Here is an 18,250-nt window from a genome sequence, read left to right as displayed (position 1 = left end):
CCAAGGAGAAGCCAGGGTGGGTTTTTTATTTTTTTGTACCTGATTACTAAAAGGCACTGCGTTACTACTAATCTACAACTGGCCTGTTAACAGTTGCCTTGGAAAACTGCTGTTCTGCCCGATTTCTTAAAAGCAAACAAAGCCCAACACTGCAAATGTGAGCAATTCCTCATATCTTGTCTTGTGTGTTATAACTGGACCATTCCAGATTAATTAGGACAAAAAGTCCCCTCATCACTGAGACAGTATATCAAGAAATCATAGAATTGTAGAGTTGGAAGGGACCCTGAGGATCATTTCGTCCAACCCCCTGCAATGCAGGAATATGCAGCTGTCCCATACAGGGATCGAACCTGTGACCTTGGGATTATCAGCACCACACTCTAACCAACTAAGCTAGAGAAGAAACACACATTTTCAACCAGGGATTGATGCCACTAGTGTGCCCTGAAAAGACCTGTGCTAAATCTTTCCAAAGCCTTCAATGTCCAGCAGTAGCTACTTAGTATTCTGAATCTTTCATCGAACTTCAGGGAGCCCTCAGCATAATGCTGGCAATTGACCTCCACCTCACTCCAAAACACAACCCCCATACAGACATGCCTTTTTTTAAAAAAACTTGCCACCACCCTCCTCACCTGGTCCCCAGGCAACGTTTTGGTTTCCATCCACAGTAGCAACCTGCTACTTAAATTTGTCCCCAGTGTAAAGTGCTGGCCAACAGGTTTCCTAGATCTATGGGCCAGGACATTGCATTCTGGGTAAATGAAATTATATACGATTCTGTGAGGTTGCTGCACCACAGGCCTTGAAACCACAATCCTAGCACCGCTATTTATTTAGTGAACACAATCCTATTAAGCAAAGCGAAAGCGCTGCCATAGGAATGGTTCATAACCTTCATGTGCTCAGTGAATCAGATAAAAGTGCCACCCTCAGCAAAAATCTCCCATAGCCTATATCCCTCTATTCACTAGTCTAGTGGGCCATAAAACTCTCCTTACTTGTGGTAATGTGTTTCAAAGGACTTCAGTGACACAGTGGTAGGTCATCACCTGACTGACAGACTGAAGTGATGCATTACTGATGCTAGGGCCCAGCTCTGATGACACTAGGAGTCCATGGAAATATTCCTTACGCAGCACTTCCACAAGGTAACACGCAGGAACCCACTATTGACCCATCCAATAAAAGACAAGAGTGGAGTGCCTGGTTTGAGACCTCCAAGAGTCAATCAGGCATATTCACACTATTTTATTCCCTCTCCCAAGAAAGGAGACCCATTGTTTATATAACAGCTTCTGCAACCAACTGATGACATATTTGAAGGACAAAACAAAGAATATTCCTAACTGTCCCTGTATTCTAGAAACTCAGTGTTAATCCAAAAGTCCAGAGTTCAAATTATTATCAAAAACAGAGATAGAAATAAGAAAGTAGAATGTAGCCTAAACGCACGAGCACGACTCACCACCATTTCAACAGGGTAAAAAAAAAGCCCACTGCATTGTGGCATGGTGCTGTCCTAGATTCTGGAAGACAACAGTGTACATGAAGACACAAAGCTCTTCCCTATACAGTATACAGTATAAGGGAAACCTCATTGCACACATATTTGTTGAGCTTGTCAAAATGGCTCATAATGTGGCAGACAGCCATTCTGCCTCCTCTTTTATTTTTTTGAGAAATTTGGCTATTTTCTATGAATGGCCTAGTACAGGAGTCCTCAAATGGTGGCCCCGTGGACTGACTGCCAGTGGTCCATGAGCTTCATTCAGACGCTCCATGGCAAGTCAGCATTAAATATGAATACGAATCTTCATTGTATTGCTATTAGGTGTTTCTAACATTAGGTGGTATTCAAAGCTAGTCCGACTCAGAGCAGACCCATTGAAGTTAATGGAAAATAGCTAACTGCACATTCCTAACCATGCTACTCAGAAGTCAGTCCTGTTGAGTTCAATATTAGAAATAAAAGAAGCAATTAAGAATAAAATTAGAAATCAAACAGCATCTAGTACAGCACACTACAATTGCTACAACAGAAAAATCATTAAGTGGTCCGCCAAGAGCATCAGAAATTTTCAAGTGGTCCATAGGGGGGGAAAGTTTGGGAACATCTGGCCCAGTGACTGCAGAACAAAGGATGCATGCTATTGCTGAGAAGTCATCAGTTCTCATAGTGATTGAAACAGGGGCCCTTGAGCCGAGATGCTGTCATTATGAAAACTAAAAATAATGAAAAGCATCCCCTGGTGAAAGCATTCTCAAGCACTATGCAGTGATTTGAATCAACTCTGTCTTGGTTTAATATATCACTGTAATTAATACAAAAGGTGTTCCGTACACTAAAACAACCTTCCCCAACCTGGTGCCCTCCAGATATTTTTTGTCTACAACTCCCATCAGCCTCAGCTCTGCTGGTTGGAGCTGATGGGGAGTTATATCTCTCTCCAAGCCAGTGTGGTGTGGTGGTTAGAGTGTCAGACTAGGACCTGGGAGACCAGGGTTCAAATCCCCCACCCAGCCATGAAGTTTCCTGGGTGGCCTTGGGTCAGCCACTGCCTCTCAGCCTAACCCACCTCACAGGGTTGTTGTGGGGAGCAAAGGAGGAGGGGGAGAACCTTGGGCTGTATACCACCTCAAACTCCTTGGAGGAAAAGGTGGAATATAAATGCAATAAATACATTACAATAAAACATATGGGAAGCATCAGGTAAGAGCCCCAAGTAAGACCACTCCAAGGGGCTCCAAATATGGTCCCAGAAGTTGACTGAAATGTTTGATATGCAGTGTCAACTCTTCCCCTCCCTTGTACACTTAATCTTCCTTTAATTGTACCCAGCATTTTCTTGTATCATGTCTAGGTGTGAATGCAAATATACGGTATATATATTTAAATACAGGAGATTACAGATATGCCTTTGCAACTTAATAGGTATTACTTGGATCAGGAATAAATTCTTACTTTTAACAGTGAGGTACATGGACTTGCTGACGTCAGCCCCCACATCATTGCTGACCTTGCAGAGGTAGTATCCACTATCTTCTTCCAGCACATGCTTGATCAACAGGGAGCCATTTGTGAGAAGCTGGATGCGCCCATTCAATGCAATTGGCTGGAACTGGGGGACTCCAGCACCTATTGCAAAAAAAAAAAAGGTGAATCGGAAGGTGGAAATAAGACACAAGAGGGTAGAAGAGTGTTACCAAACAAAAGTGACCTAGGATTTTCAGACCCCACCACTAAATTGGGGTGGGGGGTGGGGGGTGGGATGGGGACTGCTTTATGCCAAAATGTTATAAATCAAATCATACAGAAAAGGCGTTCTTATGGTGCTTGTAATAATCACTGTGAGCCAGATTGAAAATAAAGCACTTAGGTTGACAACCATATTTATTGTGGTTATTACAGTGAGCTGCCCAGAGTGGCTGGGGAAACCCAGCCAGATGGGTGGGGTATAAATAATAAAACTAATTTTTATTATGATTATTTAGTTCCCTTATAGCTAAATTATGCTCAATTTATGCTTGAATATCCAGAAATGTATGCAATCCTCATGACACCAAAAGTAAAAAAAAAACAGGGAAAAAAGAATTAACATTGGGAATAGAACACAGAGCAAACAAGAAATGAAGCACTTTGAAATGCCTCTGTGGAAGGAAACTAGGATATTTATGCTGCCCATGTGGTTCCTTCCATCTTGATATTTCCAATGTGGTGTGGAAGAAACCACTGGAAGTAGTCACCCTGCCCTCGTGTACCAGTACATGCCAGCAGACAGATGTTCTTCAGGACTAATCTGCAGGCTATTCAGGGCCTACAGAATGCTTCCAGAACTGTAACAATGTAGGACCTGGGCTCAAGTCCTTCAGAAAGTTTTGCAAAGTCCCCATGTAAATCTTTCTTGAGATGATGGAAGACGATGGGGCAACTGCATTGGCCACATAATTTTCAGGGCACCTGTAGCAAATAGCACTTGGAACAACAATGGCAAGTGTTGGCTACCTGATTGTATTAAAACAGTGGTATTCAAGTGATAGTCAGATATGGTTACAACACCAATGATATTGAACAGTAAGCTTTTAAAGGCTAACAAGCTAGCTGACCCACTGAGAAAGATCATTTAACCTACAGTGGTATCTCGGGTTAAGAACTTAATTCGTTCTGGAGGCCCATTCTTAACCTGAAACTGTTCTTAACCTGAGTTACCACTTTAGCTAATGGGGCCTCCCACTGCCACCACGCCACTGCTGTGTGATTTCTGTTCTCATCCTGAAGCAAAGTTCTTAACCCGAGGTACTATTTCTGGGTTAGCGGAGTCTGTAACCTGAAGCGTCCGTAACCCGAGGTACCACTGTACTTCATAGTTCTCATTCTTCTCATGAACAGCTTCCAAAACCATAAGATCTCTGAGTGCCTTTTAAAAAAGACATCAAAGGCTAAAAGGCACTGAGGTCTAAAGTTTAGTAGTTCAAAAGAACATGTAGGTTCTGGAAGTTTGGAGTTGGTGTTTTTGTTTTTAAATCAGCTTTGATACCCAAATATGCTATAAAGAAAATTAGGTGGGACACCATCCACCATGTAATGCCTTTTAAGTTAAAAAAATAAATACAATCTGCCAATTGCATATGTTTAGCTAGAGTCAAGTGGGGCCAGAAATAATACTCTTGTTATATGAACAGAAAACATTAATGCATTAGGTAACTCATGAACTAAATTACTAGGTATGCTAATGCCGCCTGACCTTTCAATGGGTTGAAAGGATATGATTGGCTGTACTACCCATGGATTTCTTCCATTTAAAAAATAAAAAAATAAAAATCAGTTCAGTTGGTACCAAGGATGGATACTGGAAATCAGAACAACAATACCGGACTTTTGTTTAGTCTTCACATCAATGATCTATGAACACTGTATCTGGTCAACCAATAATGGGAAATGGAGAGAGGGAAATCAGAAATGGATAACATAATATACACATTACTGGGGACTACCAAGTTTTGCTAAACCATTTCTCAAGGTGAACTCCAAAGTGGTGCCCTATTAAAAATTAGTAAGGGATAATAATAAGCATGCAAAAAACTATTAAAAAGTGTAAGGAGGCCAAGAGGTGTTTGGACTTGCAATGTCCCCTCCTTCAAACAGCAACCACACCTGCCCATTACATGACAAATTATTTCTGAAATGGAGGGTAGTTTCAAAAGCTGTTTGTGATACAGTAATGAGGACTGGCTGTTCCCTTTCAGACTGTATGCAAGTGAGGGAATTGCTGACTTTTGGCCACCAGCACAGCATTACCAACATCTTTCTGAAGAGGTGTATTTCTTTAAATGTGGTAATTATACCAGGCACACAGAGGTCTTAATCCCTTCTCTAAATTACGCATGTTAACTTAAATAAAACACTTCTGATTTTTTCAATGATTGTGCTCACAGTTTCCTTTCCTGTTGTATTCTTTACATTCAATGCCAAAAACCTCTACTGGGCTAGCACAGAACTCTGGTGGGCACCCAAACAGCTCTTTGATTCAGTAAGATATGTTCACATAGAGATCTCCGGAAAGAAATCCTGATTGCACTGAATCTTCACTTGATTTCAGGAGAACAAAGGACTAGAGCAGCTGAAATCAGTTCAGGAAAAGGTTCTCAAATTACAGCAACAATTCTTCCTTAATATTATATTATCAGCGTGGGGAAATACCTTTGGAGTACTTCCAGACAATTGTGGGGACAGGGTAGCCTTCTGCAGAGCAGTTGAGGATCACAGCTTTTCCATAAATCCCATCTTGATCGCTTGGCTGAACCACAAATCTGGGAGGAACTGGAGGGAAACAAAAAGAAAAGAAAGAAGTGATTTGTAAAGCCAGAAAGAAGGTTCTACTAATTATAAAGTCTTTTTCAAGAATTTAGGTGCATGCAAGAGATGCAGATGATGTTAAACCTTTAAAGCTCACTGAGTAACTTTTAGGAATGGCAAAATGGGTACTTGTTACAGCCAAGGGCGTACCCACCATGGGGCAAGTTAGGGCAGCTGCCCTACTCTAGAAGCCAGCTGGCAGCTGCCCCTCTCTAGAAGCAAAAGGACGCAGGGAGGGAGAGGAGGGGAGAGAGCGCAACACTCTCCTGCTGGAGCTCGCCCGGGCTGCCTCCCCACAGCCTTCGCTCGTTCAGCTCATTCTGCTGCTGCTCTTACTAGAGCAAACAAGGAGGGGGGAATGGAGAACCAGAATTGGAAGAGCTGGGGTGTGGATTAAAACACTGTACGTAAAACACCACACTCACTCTGATGTTCCTCCCAGGGATCGCGGTGGGAGGGAGGGGGGAAGAGAGAGAGAGAGAGAGAGAGAGAGAGAGAGAGAGAGAGAGAGAGAGAGAGAGAGAGAGAGAGAGAGAGAGAGAACTTGAAGCTGGTGCCAGTATTTAAGATACAATTTGTTTCCTTGTTTCAGGTAGCAAATGGTCGGCACCACAGCTTTTACTCTTGTCCTTGGGGAGGGGGGATCTTTATCAGTTTAATGAAACCTCCAGCGATAATGAGGTGTGAAAGGAGTTCCGTTTTAACTGGGTGGTTTTGCATACGGAGGCTTGGAAGGCATGGGAATGCAATGGTGTTATATCTTTCCCAATTGTCCTCCCTCCTTTGTGTCTTTTATCATCCAAGCTGTTTGGGCAGCCACTGTGTGATGTGATCTTAAAAGATGTGTGTTAGAAAGGGTGGGCATGGATGTCTCAGTTTTCTCTTTCAGCCTTAAAGGGCCAGCACCCCTTTATTGCTATAAAGCAGGCATGTCCAACAGGTAGATCATGATGTACTAATAGATCACTGGACGTCTGTGGTAGATCACTGGCTCCCCCCAAAGAAGCTCAGCAACTTTGGCTCCCCTAAAAAAAGCTCTACATCTTTGCCCTGAAGCCCCCAAAACAGGGCTTTCCTTCCTAAATAAAGCTAAACTTTGACCTGAACCCGCTAAAACATGGATGGCTTTCCTTCCTAAAAAAAAGCTCAACAACCTCAACCTGAACCCCCAAAAGGGGGTAGATCAATCACTGCCAGTTTTTAACTCTTGGAAGTTGGCCACCCCTGCTATAAAGAGTCTGCATGTAGCTTCATTGGAAGCGATGGTATGTTGGCATTGACAACAGATATTTTTTATGTTGTTATGTATTACGGTTTTTAGTTTCTTTGCTGTCTCACCAATAGAAAAACCTGGGTGGTCACTGTTAGGGAATTTTATGGGGGGGGGCACCCAAACGAGGCTTCATTTGGGAATCAAGATTGGCACAAATGCCCTCAAGGGGACCCCATTTGATCCTACAACACCACTCTAGTATCGCACCAACACGAACCCCCTCAAGATCAAGCCCTGTGTAATAAAGGCTCCCTTTCCTACCCTTTCTCTGTTGCCTGAGACTCTATGTAACCATATTTCTTTATGAATGAATACAGTGTATCTTTATTTCTAAATGAAACCCCCTTTTGCTACTCTGGCCAAGGGCTCTCAGGGATGCAGGGAACAGCCATAATCCTTTAAGCAAGAGGTCAGGTAGCCAGGGTGGTGCTCCTCTGCATATCCATAATCCATTCAGGTACCATATCCTGCCATTCCCAACCCTCCGAAGCCAGAGGCAATACTCACACCTGGACCCATTGTCCCCCCCCCCCGCCAGGTACTCAAGGATCCCCTCCCAGATACTTACTGGTACTTGCTTAACAATGTTCTGGGACAAAATAAAAAAATTCCTTCAGTAGCACCTTAAAGACCAACTAAGTTTATATTTTGGTATGAGCTTTCGTGTGCATGCACACTTCTTCAGATACACAATGTTCTGGGACATCGTGCATTGTTACCGTATGTTAATCCTGTTTACCTCCTGTTTACCTGTATGCTAATGCCCCTTGCCCCTTCCCCTTTTCTGACGTTTTACCCTGTCACAAGTGATGTATGTATGATGCTTTCGATGTACATTATGGGATGGTGGTGGGAACTTTTAAAAGTTCTTGCAGCCCTGTTCATGGTGTTCAGTCTGGCATTGAACCTGCTGCGCAGTAATAAACCTTGCTGTTTGCTCCAGATTGTGGCTGGACTCCTTCCTTTTATACTCTGCAACGACCACAGGCCCTTGCCTGATGAGCTAGGTGGCTGAGCATTCTCGCACCCAGAATTTTGCCCTAACAGTCGCTTTTTATCTTTGGGCGATGCTCAGAACAAAACAGGAAGAAAGCAGGTGGTGGACTTTTGGGGGAATTGGAGTCCTTTTACTTCTTCTTCTCTCCTTTAGGAGGGATATAACTTTCCATCTCCTTCTCATAATGAACTTTGCCACTGTTTGCCATGTCTTCAAACTTGCCTATTTGTTTTGCTGACATTGTCCACCATTCAGACAATTGGGTTGCATTTCGCAGGGCAGAAGAGTCCGGACCTTGGTGTATTCAGCTTGCTAGGCTTACAGGAATCCGGACGTATGAAAGGGGTCGGTCTTGCTGTGGGCAGGATTCCTGCATTACCGGGGGGGTTGGACTAGATGACCCTGGGGGTCCCTTTCAGGCCAGCTCTACAGGATTTCTGTGAGGGGTTCAAGTGAAAGGAGCGGCTGTAGATAGTTTCTGTGCTTCAGGCTGCTATCCTATACAGGCTTACCTAGGCATAGATTGATTTCTTAAGATGGTTGTGTGAAAATTATTATGGACAAAGTATAATTATGTAGCGCCTGTATTGTAGGCTCAGCTTATAAATATGTGTAAATAAGCAATACATCATAAAGACACCGCTATCTCCACTGTGGAAATATGAACCCTGGGTAAGTGCCTGGGCCCCTGGAATCTCACTGTTGTGGATATTGGGGTGGCATGGAACAATATTAAAACTTGCAGTTTGCCCCCCCTCCTCCATTCCCTCAATACTTTTCATATAATCATAGAATCACAGTACTCCAGGTGAGGTCTGACCAGGGCAGAATACAGTGGTACTATTACTTCCCTTGATCTAGATGCTATACTCCTATTGATGCAGCCCAGAATGGGATAAGGCAAAAGATGGGATAAGGCAAAAGCAGGCAAACTTTAATTTATTTCTTTGCTAAGCTGATTCCCCTCCGTGTGCTTTGGACTACAACTCCCATCTGCCTCTGGCAGTGCAGTTGTGGTCCAAAGCACGTGGAAGGTGCCAGGCTGTCAAAGGATGCTGTTCATTCATAATATGAGTGCCCATGTGCGTAGTATGGGATATGCCTTGTCCTTGCTCTTGCGTAACCACAGCTGGTCCTCAGCAGGCTCATTGAGAATGTCCCTTTTTATAGCTGCTTGTCCTGACCTTTCTCTGATCCTCCTTATTATTTCCCTGGATTTCCCCCCTTTTGGTGTTATTAGACTGGAGTCAGTTTCACCTGGGCTCTGTAGCCCCACCCACGTCCCCACTTTGTGGCACCTCCCCTCCTGTGCCTTGGCCCCGCCCCTTGCCCCGCCCCTCCCATGCCTTGGGCCCACCCCTTGCCCCCCCCTAGTTTTGATCCTGGGTACGCCCCTGGTTACAGCTTATGTAGGCTACCCATCCTAATTCAGATGGAATGTAGCTGGGTAGCACCTGCATATCAGTGACACCACATTCCACTTCCCCAGCAGTTTCGTATACATATTATACAACATGGAAGCCAAGACAAAACACTGTGAGACCCCATAGTGTTTTTAACATGGGACTGAATGAGAAGCTTCCAATGCTATTCCCTGATAATGCCCCTGATTGCCCACCCATAAACCACAGAATCACTCCAAAAGACTGATGTGTCAACAATAGCGAAAGCAACCAGAGAAGGATTTTGCCCTATCTCTGTTGATGAGTTCATATAGATTTACAGAATTGTTTCCTTCAGCATACCCTAGATTATGCAACTTGATCATTCTGAAATTTATTCATTTTTGCCTCTCCCCATACCCTTCCTCATAATGTCTGCTAGGCGTTAAAGTGCAGGCTGATTCATATAAACGTCCGTGTCCAGCAATCTGTGGGTCGAGCCAAGTTGACTGCATGGCAAACCAGTTGTTTGATTACTCCATCACCAGCTCAGCTCAATTGTCAGCATACTAACAGTTTTGCAAATTAAATGCACTTCATCATGTGCTGACAGGTGAGCTGAGCAAGCAATAAAGTGACCACATGACTGCTTAACTCTGTAGCGAGCAGCATAATGGGTTGATTCAACCCTCTCCTTGCCTATGTGAAGAAGGCTATTTGGCCCAGCCTTAAAACTACAGTTTAAGGTATACTTGCTGCAATACTAAAACTAGAACACTCTCCATTCTAGTATACAGGTGTTAGTTGAAATGTTACTTGCTGTCCCTGGGCATGGTGGAAGATCAAAGCTATCTTGGAATGCAGGTAGTTCAGGGAAGGAGTCGTCTGTGTCCAAGGAGGAAAGCAAAGCTATCTCCTCCAGAGCTATAATTAAGGTATCAGTATCTGCTGGGGCTCTTTCATCAAGGAAGCTTCTAAGCGGGGTCACCACTTTGGAAACTGTTTTCTAGGGAGTTGCTTTCTCCATCCTTGCAGTCTTTGGTATTCTCCTTTGACTGAGAGGGATCAAGACCCTGGGCTGTGAGACTACCAGAGGCAGTGCTGATCTGTGGCCTGTTGGACTGGTGTCACCTAAGTGCCACAGAGAAGAAGCCAACCACAACTTCATCAGGCACAATGCCCGAATGGCAGAGAGAAGAAGTTGACTGGGTCTGGTTGCCAGATTCTCCAGTTCAAGACAGCTGGCACTTTGCACTGTGTTTTAACGAAAATTAACCTGAGGCCTAAGGGGATTATTTTATTTGTTTATTTTTGTTTATTTTTTATTAACCTTGAATACCACCCTTCACCCAAAAATCTCTGGCCAGTTCACAACATAAAAATACAAAAGAGAAACACACACACACACACACACACACACATGTGTGTGTGTGTGTGTGTGTGTGTGTGTGTAAAGGGTCCATGTTTGGGACTTTCGACACAGCGTCCAGTACCAATATGTGAGTGCCAACATAACCTTAGATTCCACACGTGCCAAACCTTTGGCAGGTAAAACTGGAATTACCCCCCCAAAAATAGCGCCCTCCACTGGACGTCAAAGGAACATGCACCTCACCTGCTGCCATTGGCTGCATACTATCAGTGACATCACAACAGAACATTCCAACCAAATGAATATGGGCCTTTAACAGAAAACAGCAGCAATGTGGGGGAACCAGCCAGGCCGCAGGGGTTTGCGAGGGGGGCAGGGTGGGGCCAATCGCAGGGATGACCCAGGGGTGGAGGGAGGAGGGGGTGGGATAGGTCATGGGTCGGAACAGGGTGGGGGCAGTCACAGGGATGAGCCACAGCAACATGTGGCCGGGACAGCTAGTACATAATAAGAACAAAGCAAACCAATACCCTCCCCCCAATAATATTGCCATTAAATAGCTTTACTCAGGAACCAATGGTCTTGGTTAATGAACTTCTTTTGGCTTATAGGCTGCCAGTTGATGAACACCAAAGAACTATCACATCAAACCATAATCATGCAGACACAAGCTCAGAATTTGAACAATTGTGATGGTATTCTTAAAACACCAAGCAAAATGAAAATGTTCCCCCAACAGCAGAACATAATTCAGATCATCTTCCAAATTAAAAGTGGGAAATTGGCACATTGGAAAATGATCTAACCTCAATAATGTATTGAACCCAAAAAAGCAGCACTTCAAATAATTCCATATATTAAATTATGTGGTTTCCAGCTGTACCTGAAAACATGTCTAGATTGTTGATTAAGTTCCCATGCAACATTTTCACACAAAATAAAAAAGCCTTCCAAGGTTTCTTAAAATCAAAACAAAATCCTAATTGTGGTGTTTGTTCTTCTAACAAGAGAAAATAGATTCTAATATATTCAAAGTTGCTGGGAGCCACAAGCAGGATGAGTACTATTGCACTAAGATTCTGCTTGCAGGCTTCCCGCAGGTACTGTACCTGGTTGGCCACTGTGAAAACAGGATGCCGAACTAAATGGGCCTTTGACCTGACCCAGCGGGCCTCTTCCTATCTTTTTAAGCTTGTATCTCCCATCAGACAGCTGTTATTGGAAAATACTGTTGACTTCTATCTAATTGTCACCACTCAGATTAATTACATCTCCTTACCTCTCACAATTAATTGGCTTTGGTGCTCCACAGCTGCTGCATCATTTCGAGCTATACAGGTATAATTCCCATTGTGCATGAGGGAAAGATTAGAAATCCTTAAGGAGCTGGTGAAGTCAATGTTGTCAATGGTCACCCCAAGACTGGCTGGGATTGGTCTGCCATCCTTCTGCCAGGTGATTGTGATTGGCAAATCCCCTGAGACCACAACGCATGGAATGAAGACTCGCTGTCCAATGGAGAACCTTGGAAACTCAAAGGGCTGGATGAAAGGTGGTACTGGAACAAAAGGAAGAACAAAATGATATTCATTAAAGAACTGCAAGTGTGTTGACATTTTTGAAAATGTTGTGAAGTAAATGATCACAAACAGCTGGCATGTAATGTAATACATAACAGTAAGAAGGTTTTAGTATACCATTTTTTTAAATAAAATAATTAATTTCCAAATGCCTAATATTAAGGTGATTAGCCATAAAATGCTGATGTTTTCCAAATCAGTGATTTCATAGCTTTTGTTTCTCCCTGAAGTTCTCCAGAAAAAGCTGGTTTTTAAATAGATTTGGGTTTAAGGCAATGGTGGAATTGTTGAAACTGCTGCAACCCTATACACACCCATCTGTGAGCAAGTCCTATTGAACTCAATTAGACATGCATAGGAATGCAAGGAATGACTCTTTGAACTGCGCTGCTTCTGTATTGGAATGTGAAGCTTTCGCAGTCATGACTGAGCTCAGAATCCGAAGGGCTAGCTAACAAGGCCTGAGGAACCTTCATGCAAGAAGGCTTGGCCTCATCCTCAGTCATCTGCTTCCATGATATGATATGTAACACAACCGGTTCTCAGATACAGCAAAGCTTCTGCAATGGGTGCTTTTAAAGGTGGTTATGAATGGAAATTGTTGGTGGGAAACTAGAATAATATCCGAGGAGACACCGGCCCATTGGTGTTTTTGTAGACAAGAGTGGGATGCTTCACACTCATTGAAATGTGTTAAGCCAGACCAAACGCAATTCCTGTCTCCCGATTCTGCAAGTATGACTTTCCTTTACCTTTTACAGTCACATGCACACTCTGGCTGGTGGACAGCTGGGGCTGAACAAGAACATTGCATGTGTATTCGCCTTCGTCCACTTCCTTCTGCACATCGGAGAGCTTCAATGTTCCGTTGTTTTCAAATGCTACTTGGCGATGGTTAAAAGGGAGCAGGTTAGAATTCTTGTACCACTTGATTGAGTAGTATGGATAACCAATGACACGGCAGTGAATGAAGGTATCCCGCCCGGCTATTGCTGTAATGTTTTTCATTGGCCGGATGCTTGCTGGCCCTGTAAAGGTAAAAGGAAACTCTTGAAAATAATTTAAGGCTGTATTTAAGCAGAGGAAATATTAATTTCTTCTAAATATACAATTCTTTTAGATACTGGAAATCACAGCCTGTGACAGTTTTTACTTCAAAGAGCCACTTAAGGGGTCTTCCTAATCGTTTGGTGCTTTTTAGTTTTTCTAGCCCTACAGCAGGCATACTAATTAACTCTTCTGCTCCGTGCCTGCATCCCTGGAATACACACATGATAAAAATCTGAGCTGAATTACAAATTAAAGGCTGGTGAAGATTTAATTAATGTCAGATATAGGAGGGGAAGAAGAAACACAGCTGAGCCAGTACTCTAGTATTTTTGAGATCATCAAACAACTTAATGCTCGTTTTGATTTATGCAGAGTAATAGGCATTATGCCACATAGAAATAAACCAAAATGTCTTACATACATAGATAGCGACAAAGGAAGAAAAAGACATGCAAGCAAAAAAATGAAAAAAAATGAAAACACATTGAAAATATTAGCTGAATTGATTAGTACAGGGAGACAGTTTTATATTATATTGACAGTGCAATCCTACGCATTTGTATTCAGAAATAAGCCTCCTCTGTGGTACTTATTTTGAGGAAGGAGAGTGTTTAGGATTACAGTCAGAGTGATATATTAGTAATATATTAGTTTCTACATGAGATTGCAGAGAAAAATGGAAACAGCATTAAAGAAGTCATTTTTAAGCATTCCATGGCAAAGCTCATTGCATGCAGTCATCTTCTCCTTTACTACAATGAGTTGAATTTGTTTGTTGTTTTTGGAGGAGCTGATTTGACAAGCACCTCTTACGTTTATTCGAGCCTGGTACAGGACGACTCCAGCAGAGTTGTTGGCAGTACAACGATAGACCCCGCCATCTCGGACCTGAGTGCTGGAGATATTCAGGTAGCTGACCACATTTCCCTCAGAGGTGATGATCTGGCTGATCCGGTGGTTGCCATCTTTAATTATGGGATCTTCATCTAATGTCCATGTGATTGTAGGAAGAGGTGTTCCCTTCACATTGCACATTAAGGAAACACCCTCTCCTGGACTTACCACCTTCTCACTGAAGGCAGAAATTATTTTGGGAGTTCCATCTACAGGGTGGGAAAAAAGAATTTAAGTCAACTGGGATGCCTATAAAGGCACATATTGAGCTTTTTAGGGTTTTTTAATCACTACTAAAATGGGGGGGGGGTACCACATTTTCCCCTGACACCACAATTTCTCACTTTCACACATTCCAAATACCTGACAATGCTATCAATCAACCTCAAGTTCAGATGACGTGTAATGCCAAACCAAAGTTTATTGCAGCATAGCAACAGGAGCAAAATGACCAAGTGCTGAGGGTTGTTAGAAGACCCCTGTTCCCATACCTGAGCTACAATTCCTAGATAGTTTAGAAATCAATCCTTCTTCATGAGGAACTCCAGAATTATAGCTCTGTGAGGAGAATGTGGTTCTTAAATAGCACTCTCAACAAACTACAGTTTCTGGGATCATAGTGCTTTAAATATATGTGTGGATATGACCATGGTCAAAGGTACCAAAAGTGCTAGGCAGGTCAAACTGCCAGAATGTTCCACACTGACCCAACCAGACTAGTTGTCAATCTTAATCAATAATCATCATAGCCTTCACGGAACGTGACATCAAAGGAAGCACAAGTGCTCTTTGAATACATAAAAACTCTCTGCTCATTCTGTGAATGCACAGGCCTACAGCTAACGGATGGGCTGTGTTAATTGCTCTGAGCCCTTGTTTCATTTTGTCAAAGCTGAAGAGCAGAGACCCACAGCTCCTGCCAGGTAAAAAGGAACATGTTAGCTGTAAGTGTCACATATCAACAGCAGGACAATGATGGGTGGGGTGGAGTAGCAGTGCTGCCTCTTAGTGCAGAGCTACGGTAGGTCATCGAGCCTGAGCTTCCACAGCCACCCCCCCACCATGAACTACTATGGACAGGAATGGCAGCAACAGCAGCAGGTATGTTCTATGCTCATGGTCATATTTTATTCTCTTATGCTATTTTAAATGTGCATTTTATATTTGACTTCCTTTCTTGTTAACTCTGTTGCATTAAATGTGCATTCTGCAGTTGCACGGGTGTAGCAAAGGAGGGGCGGGCTGCCCCTATCTCCAGTCTGGCGGGGCCAGCGCACAGGGGCAGCACCGATGGCCCCTGGCCCGCCCCTCACCTCCTCTGGCCGAGTGTGCCACCTGCTGCCCTCGCCACCCTCAACGCCGCCGGCCCCTGGCCCACCCCTCACCTCCTCCAAACCAGCGTGCCGGCTGCCGCGGATGGACCGCGCATGTGTGGACATGCGCAGTCTGTCCTGGCTTGTGCGTCGTGATGTCATGACACATGCGTCAGGCTGCGTCGTGATGTCACAATGCACGCGCCAGGGCGGACTGCGTATGTGCCGCTCCTTTTTCGTAATGTTTTATCTGGATAATCTTTTAGTTTCCTGCTAACTATGTTGCTTTGATTGTATACTTTATATCTGACTTTCTTAAGTAATGTTTTATTCTGGATTGTTTCATGTGATGTTTTAATGTGTTGTAAATCACTTTTTCTTAAAGATATAAAGATTTTTTTCTTAAAGATATAAAGCAGGATAGAAATGAAAATCATCACCATCTTCATCTGCTCTGCACCATGATCCACAAGCGACTTCCACTTGTATATTTTCTGCAGACTAAAACAGGAAAATATTCCAACAGGGGCATCTAGTCAGATGCTGATCCATCCACCTGCTTTCTTCCCCCCTCTTGCTTGATTCTAATCCTATTCGAAGAAGTGAGGCAGTAGAGCAAAATGTGTTTATGCCCGACTCCTTGGTGTGTGGGTGCGCACACAACACACACACACACACACACACACACAGAGAGAGAGAGACCCACCACCTCCCACCCTCTCTCTCTGCATTAGCGCCGTCATATCTCAGAAGACAAAAAAACCCAACAGGCTCTTTATCCTGAATGGGAACTGACACACGACAAATAAATCAGGGAACATGCTCAGTCTGTACCTCTGCACCCCTCCCCAGTGCAAGGTTAAAAAAAAAACAGTGACAGGCTTTTTTCAGATGAAAGTAGACATTATTTTCCCAGTGAGACCTGAGTGTCTTTGAAATCATTCCTGCTGTCGTTCTCTGATAACCAGCACTCTCTCGACATCATTATAGATGATCAATATGCTCCTTGGGCTCTCATAGTCACAGGAGATGGTTGCTGAGGTAACTAGGCCTAGGCAGGTAATCTCTTCCTTTCTTTTTCTCTGACTACTCTGAAAATAGTGGCCATGCTAGGGGCTGCACTGTAGCCTCATACTCTCTAGACAAATTGATTACTTTCTTCACTTGATTATTATGTGGAACAAGGTGTCAGTTACATATTATGATTGCCACTGTTTCAAGAGACATTTGATCTACCAAAGAAAAAAAGTTGGGGGTGAAATGTAAATAACAAAACATGGGAATTTCTAGGACTCATAAGGTTTGTTTGTAACCACAAGGATATTGTCGTTTTGTTGGTGCTTCTGTTTAACACTAAAGACTGAAGGCTTTATTTTCTAAGACAGATACTGGTATTAGCCAATTCTCACATTTTATTCTTACATCCATTGTCCTGCTCTAGTGTATCTTATGCATTTAAAAATATGCATCTTTTTTAAAAAAAGAATAAAACAAAACTTTATTCATTTGCCACCTTTATGGGCAAAGCCCATGTGATAAACACATAATATCACTGTTATCAGGGTTGCTCTTATTATTAAGCAACCTAGGCAGGTACATGGACTTGGACTTTAAGGCAACAGTGTTTTTGAAAAGGGGTGTGATCAGAGAGACTCTTCCCTTCTCAGTCATGGACTTAGTAGGGAAAAGACAAAGGCAACCATGGCATTTGGAGAGAGATGGTAGGCACTGAAGTCATTATTGGACTACCCTATTGGCACTCTACAGTATTGTTATTTTGGTACCCATCAGAACCAAATGTACAGGCTAGATGATGTAAACAGAAGAATGTGCTTCTATCACAGTTCACCTGTGTTGTCTGGATACTGTAATACTCAGTCTCTCGCTTCCAGGCCCTGGTATCACAGATTTCCCATAAATAATTGGGGAAGTTAAAAATGTAAAATAAGAAGTGCGGTTGGACTTACCCCCAAGGGGATTGATTGGTGCAAGTCAATAATGCATCTGCACCTTATAGAGCAGGCATGTCCAACAGGTAGATTGTGATCTACTGGTAGATCATGGAATGTTCCTAGTAGATCCTGGGTGATTTCTGGCCCCTCACACAATCCCACACACTGTAGTAGCCATCCAATGTCACAGGTCTCAGTTCTCATCCTCCCCCTTCCATTCACAATGACACTCATTTGCTGAATGTGACTTTCCATTTGGCTACAAGCACCAAGTCAGTGAGGAAGGGGCTTCTCTGCCTACCCTGCTGCCCTAAGCCACTTAAATGCAAAACTGAGATGCAAGAAATAAACATGCTCCTTCTGCACCTCTGCCCAGAAAACTATTCCAGCTTTTCATCTACAGCCTTGAAAGCAAGCCTAAGTATTCAGAATTAGACAGAAAGCATGGCACAGTTTAAGAATTATTTTAACAATGGTTACTATGGCTGCATTCACTTGGCAGTTCGTTCCATTTCCCTGCCATTTCTTTGTGAAATTCTGCATTATATTCGAGCTTTCACATGACATAAAAGCCACT

At 43.2% G+C, this 18,250-nt stretch overlaps 1 protein-coding gene across 1 annotated transcript in view; it reads right to left on the bottom strand.

Annotated features, from left to right (window-relative positions):
* Positions 1-18,250, bottom strand: part of DSCAM (DS cell adhesion molecule) — a 332,481-nt gene that overhangs the window by 125,442 nt on the left and 188,789 nt on the right. Inside the window, exons 7-11 of the mRNA XM_035116259.3 lie at positions 14,321-14,617; positions 13,217-13,492; positions 12,164-12,442; positions 5,705-5,824; positions 2,969-3,142 (exon numbers count right to left, since the gene is read on the bottom strand). Of these exons, the coding sequence (XP_034972150.1) occupies positions 2,969-3,142; positions 5,705-5,824; positions 12,164-12,442; positions 13,217-13,492; positions 14,321-14,617 (1,146 nt within the window). The remainder of the gene's footprint in view (positions 1-2,968; positions 3,143-5,704; positions 5,825-12,163; positions 12,443-13,216; positions 13,493-14,320; positions 14,618-18,250) is intronic.

The sequence above is a fragment of the Zootoca vivipara genome, chromosome 4, assembly GCF_965207765.1.
Source record: "Zootoca vivipara chromosome 4, rZooViv2.hap1.1, whole genome shotgun sequence".
In the NCBI taxonomy this organism is placed as follows: domain Eukaryota; kingdom Metazoa; phylum Chordata; class Lepidosauria; order Squamata; family Lacertidae; genus Zootoca; species Zootoca vivipara.
The sequence above is the reverse complement of the archived record's forward strand: the minus strand, read 5'-3'. Positions and strand labels throughout refer to the sequence as shown.